We start from the raw sequence: 9,736 nt of genomic DNA on the forward strand, positions 1-9,736 counted from the left end.
ATATATATATATATATATATGGTCTGGCGGACTTGGTTCTATAGTAGGTCGTAAGGGTTAAATAAATATCGTCAAATAATCGAGATCTCAATTTCAGTGAAAATAAACTGGACTGTATGTAGCGGAGATGACAATAAAGTTTACTTTGACTTCAGCAGCAAGCAGGCGCACCGAGGGCTCTCGCGCTCACTTTTCGCATACAGAATTTCGAAAAAACATCGGTGCAAATTATAAGTCTGTATTATAATGTCTGGTGTTTTCGTGTTTGTTGTTTTGTTTTTATTTTATTTTATTTTGCGAGCTCCAGCCAGCCAGAGAATCCCCCGCCGCCCCGCCCTCTCTTCCCTTTTCCATCAAGCAGAAGGGCGCCCTTACTCCCGGCGATAGATGTCGGGGCAGCACGAGTACGAGCAATTTTTTTTTTGCCGATGTCTGTGATGCCGCCCCCCACCACGATGCCGCCCCGGGTAACCGCCCGTATCAAAAACCGCTACTGAGTTTTACTACCTGGTTTCTGTGTGTATGTATAACAAATTCACGCTTCTTCTCCTTCTTCTCCGCTATAAATACAGACGAAACGACACCGTACGATCACTGGCGACTGCTCTGACGTCAGCGCGTATTCAGATCGTAGGAGCGTGGTCTCGCCTGTCCTTCACATCCGTCCACATCCTTCTAGGCTCGCCTCCCAAACGCAGCAACGATGGCTCTGCTCAAGTCCAGCAAGATGGTCTACTGCCTGGGGAACATCTCCCCGTCCCTGGGAGTCCTGTCCACCCGCAACAGGTAAAAGGCAGTAACGTGGACGATCAGTTCGTTAAGCACCACCTACGTGGTCGCATGAACTGTCACGTTTTGCAGCTAGCTCAATGAACAAACGTTATTTGAAGGTTGGCGTTACCTTGTGTTTTATGGTGGAGGTTGGTTGCTCTGCGGTTAGTGTAGCCCCAATAGCCTGTCAGCTAACCTCAGACTGAGGTCAAAGGATTTTTACACGGCCTGCTGTTGTCCGGGGTTTAGCATCTGCTCCCAGGTAGCAGCTAATATGTAGGTTAGCGATGTCCTCTTGTGACTTGATGGCCTGAAAGGTCAACAGCCATTGTTTAAGACAAACTTTCTCTTTGCTTACTTCTAACCTGACCTCAAAACAGTAACTTTGAGTTACCACAACTTTGAGTTGCTGTTAATGAGGTTAACGGTACTGATGAAAGTCACGCTGGTGTGTTAGCACCGGAGCATGGTGGAGACTGAAGCCCAGTCGGATTTGTTACGTTATCAAGAGCAGCTTAAGTTTACAGTATTAAACAGTTAACTTAATTGTTAATAAACGGTTTCGCCTTTTGCTCCTCAAAACATTTTGAGTGACTTAAACAATCGCGATAATTTCAGTTGCACAGTTTGAGCTAAGCGACTTGTCGTAGTTTGTAAAGTCGTGCGAGCTGATTGGCTGTCGCTTCCCACCTTTGAGCGCCGATTGGCTAATTTCCAGGTGGAAATTGAGACACTGGTGTGTCCTTTCAGGGTGTGCTTGGAGGACAAACTTGTCCACAGTTACTCGTTTGTGCGATTAAAATATTTAACTTCAAGCTTTCGTAAATGCTGAGATTTGTGAACGTGGGAAACTGTATTTAGCTTACCCCTTCACTGCAGTAACTCCAGGTTTCTTTTTTCTAGCTTCTGCTGTCGTGATTCGGTGTCTTATGTTCAAGCACGCAGCCAGCCGTTATTGTGTAACTTTAGACGGTAATGTCAGAAACTGATAGGGGTGAACAACAATATTGCCCTTTACGGTGCTACAAAGGCCTCTGCTCTACTGATCTCTGATAACTTCTCAGTAAATATTTAAATAAACGCTGAAGTTTGTCTGTTCAAAGGTTCTGCTTGCATGCACACTGCAAGTGTGATGAGACAAATGAACGCAAATAACACTTTAGTTACAACGTTCCTGCTGTTAATGTCAACAGTAGTATGTTACACACAGTAAAACTAATACTGTATATATATATATATATATATATATATATTAGTAATTAGGTGAAAAAAGTTTGTGCCAAATGATAGAAACAATATTTTAATGTCACTTTGGAGACACTTGCCCTTTGCAAAGTGTCCTGTCCTAAATTTAGACTCAAGTTTAGAAAGTAGAAGAAACCTGATACAATAACATGTCTGTGAGGGCAAGAGTGCAGCAAAAGTAAAATCATGCCACGTTAAAAAAAAAAAACGTGATAGTGGGTGTGGGCTTCCTAAATCTATGTACAAACGGAGATGTATTGTATTAATATCAGTTGACGATGTGAAAGCAGAAAAACGGCCAGTGAACTGATTGACTTTTTTCTCCTTTTTTCTCCTTTTTTTTTTTTTTAAATTACTAATAAGTACTGTTAATAAGAAATTCAGGGACTGTTTAGTTTCTTTACCTTAATCAGCCACTTAAACAAATATTTTAATTAGCATCAAGTATTTTGAAACAGATCGATAAGCTTAAAAAGAAAAGAATGATATTCAACAAGATGATGCTGGAAGAGCAAATAAAGAAAAGAACGGTAATACTCATTCACTGGAATATAATACTCCACTGAGTGTTTGTTGTCGTGGGAACTGGGTAATTATGACATTTTTGACCCTGATTAACTGTCACACTTGTTGTTGGACTCTGGACTTCCTGATGGGATTATGTTTCATGATGCTTGTACCAGCCAAGCATGTGTCATTCATGCGTCTTTAAGTCAGTGTGTTATCTCCAGGTCACATGAGGAGCTAAGCTGGCATTAGGCTCTGCAGCATGTTGCTGTTTTTCTTTTATTGGCCTTTTCTGGAAAGCCATCTACAATATTAACATAAATGTTGCCATTTGATGCATTGTATCAGTTTTAGCTTACTACTAATTTGCATCTGCAGTCTGTTGGCAGGCTACATGCATTAAACTGTACAAGGTAGTGGTACCTTAAAAGCACTTTGCCCCTCTTCAAAGATGCATTAGTGTTTGTGACCACAATCTAAGTACTATTCTCATCTGCTTTGGTGCAGCTCCTGGTGGGGTGGAGTGCAGATGGGTCCCCCTGATCCCATCCTGGGGGTGACTGAAGCCTTCAAGAAGGACACAAACCCCAAGAAGATGAACTTGGGAGTGGGAGCCTACAGGGATGATCAAGGAAAGCCTTTTGTCCTCAGCTGTGTTCGCAAGGTAGATCCACCTCCAGATTAGTGTGTGTGTGTGTGTGTGTGTGTGTGTGTGTGTGTGTGTGTGTGTGTGTGTGTGTGTGAGTGTGATATATACACACCATTGCCAGCTGATGGAAAGGAGGATGTTTTATGCCTCATTTTCTTTGCCTTCTTCTAGGCAGAGGCTATCATTGCAGCTAAACAGCTGGATAAGGAGTACCTTCCCATTGGTGGTTTGGCTGAATTCAGTAAAGCCTGTGCTCAGCTGGCTCTTGGTCCCGAAAATGAGGTTTTGAAAAGTAGCAGAGTAAGTTCAACTTAAAGTTCAGTTGACGATGGACAAGTTTTTGTCTTTTAAAAGAAATCCATATCAGTACAGCAGTTTTCTTCTCCTGACAGAGCGTCACCGTCCAGACCATCTCAGGAACTGGATCTCTGCGTATTGGAGCCAACTTCTTGGTGAGGTCTTCTTATATTGATCACCTGGCATTTAAAAACTGTTTTTAAAAATTAGGTTTCTTGGTATGCCTTAGCTCATTAGCTTTTCCTGTGTCACAGGCTCGATTCCACCCTGGGCCACATGATGTGTACCTGCCCAAACCCTCCTGGGGGAACCACACACCCATCTTCAGAGATGCTGGCATGCAACTCAAAGCTTACCGCTACTATGAACCTTCCACCTGTGGCTTTGACTTCAAAGGAGCTCTGGATGACATCTCTGTAAGAAATGCGTAAAATGCATGCGTCAAAAGAAAATGAAACATGTTTAGCATTTTTCCCAACAATTTGATTATTGTTGATGATTTTGTCCTTTGAGTTGTCCAAATGATATCTGTGATTTTGAAGGATAAGTTCGAGAGTAGTGATCAGATTTAAGAAATTTTCCTTTTATTAGGAAAAGAACGCAGGACATGGGACTCTTTTTTTTTTTTTACTTTTGTGGTGTGTAGTGCAAACGGTGTATTTATACTAAGAGCCATCCAAGAGGACTTTGGTCTTGCCCCACTTTCTGTTTACACACAGATATCAGGGAAGCTTCACTGGGCATAGTGTGAATTGTTGTTGCATCAGTGTATGAGGCTCTAATAAAGATTTGCTAAAATGTACATGTAATTCTCATCCCCTTATCTTAGTATTTCCCAACCACTGTGCTACAGCACATAGGTGTGCCGTGAGAAATGATCAGGTGTGCTGTGGAAGATTATCTAAGCGATTGGCTTGAGTAACAAACAGAACAATTACATTCTCTTCCACTAGAGGGCAGTTCAACTACCTGCTCTAATTAAATCAGTTGCCAACTGCCAGTAAAACAGGAGAAATTGCATAATAGTCATGCGAGTGAGACAACGCAGCGCGTAATAGCAATAGATAAGTATTTGAAAATAAAATGTAGTTAATCTGACCTGGGTCCTGGAGTAAATTCCAACCCAGATGAAGGCCCTAGCATGAATAGTGGTCAGAAGAAGACAAAGCTATACTGGGGACAAACTGAGCCAATTCCGCTATACCTGGTGCACACGGAAAATTATTAATATGCTTTTTGTGACATTTTTGTTTGTGACTTTCCTAATGTGAAATATGTGCCATGGCTCCAAAAGGTTGGAAAACGCTGCTTTATCTCGTGTTGAGGAACCACTTCATGTTAGTCATATCTAGTGCATGAGCAGTGTACGAGTACTGCTGCTGTGAGAACACGGTCAGGTCTGTAGTGTGTGGGTTTTTGTAGGCTGACTAACTGAAACCCTCGTATATGTTGCAGAAAATCCCAGAGCAGAGCATCATCCTGCTGCATGCATGTGCCCACAACCCCACTGGTGTGGATCCAAGGCCCGAGCAGTGGAAGGAGATTGCTGACATTGTGAAGGTGAGAGGTTATCAGAGGTTCTGAAAATGCTAATGATGAAACAGTTGCTTTGCTTTTATCTCATGAGGTCTCTGACAGTTAAGACGGCAAAATTGATGAGCTCTGGATAATTAACTGCTGTCTGTCTTTGTTCATCCACCACCACTCTTATAGAAAAGGAACCTACTCGTGTTCTTCGACATGGCCTACCAGGGCTTTGCAAGTGGAGACATTGATCGCGACGCCTGGGCTGTCCGCCACTTCATTGAAAACGGTCACAACATTGTGCTGTCGCAATCCTTTGCCAAGAACATGGGACTCTATGGTCAGTCAGATTCAGTGCAGGCTCCTAAATGCAACGTGATGGGTGTTTTCTGTTCTGAAATGAAACATTTGAGCAGATTTATCTTGATCCCTTAACAAGACCCACTGAGAAAATGCTGATACTAAAATATATTTATTTGGGTACAGCGGTAGTCCTTTTGAGTTTTGAATGTTGTCACACTTGTATGGCAACACTTATTCTCACTGGCCACATATGGTTAGAATAGTCTCCTTCTACGTAGTCTTTTATTTCTGTTTAGTGGTGTCTTTCAAACAGTCTGTAGGTGCATTACTGCCACCTTCTGACACTGGTGCCACATTAAAACCTACACGAGTCTGGGAAAATATGAGTAACACAAGAATCGCAAGCTATTTAATTGTGTGTCTGTTATCCTTGCTTATTTATAACCTGTTCAATTTTCTTAAATTTGGTTGTTCAGTAGAGGTGGTGGTTTATCGTGAACCAAAATCTTGTATTAAACCCTGAGGGGTTTTTTTTGGGGGTTTTTTTTGTCATCAGTGTTTATATTTTTGACTTGCTGTGCATGTTGACAGGTGAACGTGTCGGAGGCTTCACTGTCGTGTGCAAAGATGCAGAGGAGGCAAAGAGGGTGGAGTCTCAACTCAAGATCCTCATCAGGCCCATCTACTCCAACCCACCAGTGAATGGTGCCAGAATTGCAGCAACTATTCTCAACACGCCAGAGCTGCACTCACTGTGGTACGACCTTTTAGACATGGACATATCCACAGACGACCCCACTAGGGTTTAAATACTGGGCTCCTTCCTTCTTTAAGCTTCATGCAGAGGTTTTGCTTCTCATCCAAGAGGCTTCTTCAGTTTTAAAACCAAATGAAGCCCAGTTGCTTTCTCTTCAAGCTCCTTAGGTTATCACAACACTGCACTTATGCTGCGTTCCTTTGGCCACAGAAATCAGCGCTGGGAGTGACACGACTACCTTAGTTGAGCATGTTCCAGGAGTAAAGTCAGGTTTTAGAGACAAAGCTCCAGCACCTTCAGGGATGGCGCCTGGTCAGTGCTCTATGCGCTGCTGCCAACTAGCAACTTAAACTCTGACACATTAAACGAATGTAGTCTGAATACTTTGGGAACGCTTCAAATCTTCAGCGTGCCCCAAAAAGGTTGATGCTCAGTTATGCATTTCTTTGTTTTTTGTGTCCAGGCTGGAGGAGGTCCATGGTATGGCTAACCGCATCATCAAGATGAGAGAGCAGCTGGTGGCCGGTTTGAAAAAGAATGGCTCCTCCCACAACTGGCAGCACGTCATCGACCAGATCGGGATGTTTTGCTTCACAGGACTCAAGCCAGAACAGGTAATGTAATGGCAGAGAAATTGATACGTTTTCATATTTAAACAAAGTGTATTGAATAATGTCATTCAGCAATAAACCTCACAGGTCATATCAGAGGAGAGTTTATCTCTTAGGAAAGAGACTTGCCTTTTGGCAGGCCCACTCTTACAGTCATATCTGTTGTGTAAAGCTGCTTTCTGTACTGACTGAGGTTTCACCACCAGGGGGTAATGGTTTACTGCTGTTTAACTTTTTAGTCGTTACAAAGTTTAGTGGCGATTTGTATTTGCCTGGTTGCATTAAGAATGTGGTCTTAAACGCCTGCTGTCTCATTTAAAAACGTGCATTCTTCAGTCTTGTTTGTTTGACATTATGAGTCTTGATCCTGCAGATGAATGTTTATTTCAAAAAACAATAAAACTGCCCTTTTCCTCTGCCTCATTTGTGCTGTTTTCTTTCCCTGCAGGTCGAGCGCTTGACAAAAGAGTTCTCAGTGTACATGACCAAGGATGGCAGAATTTCCATGGCAGGTGTGACCTCTGGAAACGTGGGCTACCTTGCAGACGCGATCCACGCAGTCACCAAGTAGAGTGGATCGTGCTGGGAGAGCAGCAAAAATCAGAAGGAGCAGCACTAAAGAGGAGCTTCAAGCGTCATTTATTTGGTCTCCTTCATTCCACCTTTAGAAAACTTCCTTTTTTTTTTTTTTTTTTTTTTTCCTAAGTTGTAGCCTTTTTGTTTCCTGACTGGCTTTCATCATGAGTTAAATTTGGAACGGTTGCTCTTGTTACAGGCTCTGTTTTCCAGTTACACTTTCTTTCCTCTACATTTCACTAAAGGCTTCCCCTGCCAAATTGAGAGATTTTTTTTTTTTCCCATGACTGAATCATCTTTGCTTATTTATTATCAGAAATGAACTGTTGGCTGTACATTCGTGTCCTCCTACATGTATATTCTATCTGCTGTGGGCCCACACTCTAAAACGTTGAGGAAAAATTATCCAGGCGATGCTAGGCGGAGATGAGATCTCTCGTTCTTTGTGAAAGCTTGTAGTTGATCTGAGGGTTTCCTTTTAATTGTGGAGTTGTAGCACTTTAACCTGTGAGGCACTGTTTGAGTCTCAAGACATCACTGGCACTTCACTGGGCTTTACTGTACTAATGGGCATCTGCCAATCATGTAATCTCTTTACTCTGTGGATCTGCCCTAACAATGATTCAGCAGTTTACTCTTTATCTGTTCTGTTTCAGTAGAATTTGAATCTGTTTGATTTCTGTTTTGGTGATTACAGGGCAGCGGTCTCTCTCTGCTGGTCCTCTTATAAGCCCAGATACAAACAAGCACATGGTTTAGCGTTGAGAATGGAGACAATAAATCTGTCAATCCCACTGCAAGGAATTTTTATTACACAAAATTTAACTCTCCAAATGAAAAGTCTGTACTCCATGGTAAAGTTGTGTGGGGTACTTTCTTCGGGGGAACACCACATCTCATGATGCGCGCACGCTGTTCATTCAGATGAACATCATGTTTTTAGTGTGAATCTGAACTGTGAGACACAGATGGCAATACAACATGTGGGGTTTGCCTGAGTCTGCTCTTACTTCTGGTACTCTGCCTCCATGTTTTTGCATTCTCTCTTATGGATCGTTGGTCTTGTCATCATTGAACAAATAATAAATCATTAAAGAGTAAAGATGTGAAACCAGTTAATTTTGTCCCTTTACTTCACATTTACCCACTACATCATGCTCAGACAACCTACATCTGATCCCAAGTGATGGATTATTGCACTGAGGTCCAGGGGAGTTTCCTCGCTCTTTGTTAGCTATGATAGCCTAAACTTGTATATAATGATCTTGACTTGCGTAAGCACAAACAAAAGTACAGAGTGCTCTGACTAATGCATTTGTTTAAATGGGTGTGGCTGCATTTTCATTGGTCTTTAAGTTTCTGATATGTTCTTGGATAATAGTTTACCCATGTAAGAAATGGTTACATGCACCCTTTGTTCTGTTTTATTTACAGATAACAGCAATGAACAAATATAGACCACCTGTCATAAACATGATACAAACACCTTCCATCCATTCACTTCCGCTTATCCTTTTTCAGGGTCGCGGGGGGCGCTGGAGCCTATCCCAGCTGTCATAGGGCGAGAGGCGGGGTACACCCTGGACAGGTTGCCAGTCTGTCGCAGGGCCAACACACAGGGACAGACAACCATTCGTACTCACTTTCACTCGCACATTCACACCTCGTGGCAATTTGGATTATCCAGTTAACCTATCCCCACAAACACCTTTAAACTAAAAATTATTTTAGGCAAAACTGAATTCATGTTCTTATAACCACTTTGAACCAGCACACTGGATTCCTCTGAGAAGGCAGAAATGAACAACATAGAGCATACACATATATTCTAGAAACACAAAAATCGGCCTTTACCAATACTTTTAATTTAAAGCATAAAATGTACAGTAGTATATTTTTAGCAAAAACAAAGGTTAAGTTAAAAAAATTGGATTGAAAAAAGACAGGTTGTGCAAAAGAGTACATTATATGTTCGCCATAAGTTTAAGAAACAGCGGCATATAAGGAAGCGTAGAAACAACTTCCTGTCAAGAGTGGAGGCCTCAGGTAATCCCACTGGGTTTATGAAAACGACAGGGGGAACTACATTACCCACAATTCTATTGTACCGCATGTGACTTGCTCGTCACGTTACGGTCAAAACACTGAGGTCTCTCATTTCCAGCGGTGGCGGCATAAGGTAGGATACGAGCACTTTAGTCTTACACGAAACAGAGACGACTCTTTAATCCTTATTGTGAGTAACGCGGAGGTGTTTAAATGTGTGGACTTGTTGTCGAAAACGAGCTCTCTTTAGCTCGGTGTGCTGTTTGCTAGCTAGCTAATGTAGGCACAGTGCTGTATGGGTGTATTGATAAATGCTATTGTTACCTTAGTGAAAACAAAAGCCTGAATACGATAAAAGGTGGATTACTTGACCAGTGTCTCCTGTAGATACCCGTGTGTGTGTGTGTGTGTGTGTGTGTGTGTGTGTGTGTGTGTGTGTGTGTGTGTGTG

The 9,736-nt window shown here is 42.2% G+C and overlaps 2 protein-coding genes across 3 annotated transcripts in view; both read left to right on the forward strand.

Moving 5' to 3' along the window:
* Nucleotides 1-582: 582 nt before the first annotated feature.
* Nucleotides 583-8,354, forward strand: got2a (glutamic-oxaloacetic transaminase 2a, mitochondrial). The gene is made up of 10 exons (XM_005741675.1): nt 583-786; nt 3,031-3,187; nt 3,344-3,472; nt 3,565-3,624; nt 3,724-3,885; nt 4,925-5,029; nt 5,183-5,333; nt 5,888-6,053; nt 6,517-6,667; nt 7,113-8,354. The coding sequence occupies exons 1-10, from the start codon at nt 704-706 to the stop codon at nt 7,233-7,235; spliced, it is 1,287 nt and encodes a 428-aa protein (XP_005741732.1). The 5' UTR covers nt 583-703; the 3' UTR covers nt 7,236-8,354.
* A 940-nt stretch (nt 8,355-9,294) lies between these two features.
* Nucleotides 9,295-9,736, forward strand: part of slc38a7 (solute carrier family 38 member 7) — a 10,299-nt gene continuing 9,857 nt past the window's right edge. Inside the window, exon 1 of one of the 2 annotated variants that reach the window (XM_005741677.2) lies at nt 9,295-9,419. The gene's annotated coding sequence lies outside the window, so the exon portion shown is untranslated. Of the gene's footprint in view, nt 9,477-9,736 lie in introns of both variants that reach the window. The other variant, XM_005741678.2, reaches the window with a different exon arrangement.

Source organism: Pundamilia nyererei, unplaced genomic scaffold (assembly GCF_000239375.1).
Source record: "Pundamilia nyererei isolate P.nyererei 1_Seehausen unplaced genomic scaffold, PunNye1.0 scaffold00112, whole genome shotgun sequence".
NCBI classification, from domain to species: domain Eukaryota; kingdom Metazoa; phylum Chordata; class Actinopteri; order Cichliformes; family Cichlidae; genus Pundamilia; species Pundamilia nyererei.

Excerpts from the sequence above, each read along its gene's own strand:
- got2a (XM_005741675.1), top strand. The coding sequence starts at position 704 with ATGGCTCTGCTCAAGTCCAGCAAGATGGTCTACTGCCTGGGGAACATC. Across the intron at positions 787-3,030 it reads GTCCTGTCCACCCGCAACAG|CTCCTGGTGGGGTGGAGTGC; the intron begins GTAAAAGGCAGT and ends GCTTTGGTGCAG. Across the intron at positions 3,188-3,343 it reads TCCTCAGCTGTGTTCGCAAG|GCAGAGGCTATCATTGCAGC; the intron begins GTAGATCCACCT and ends GCCTTCTTCTAG.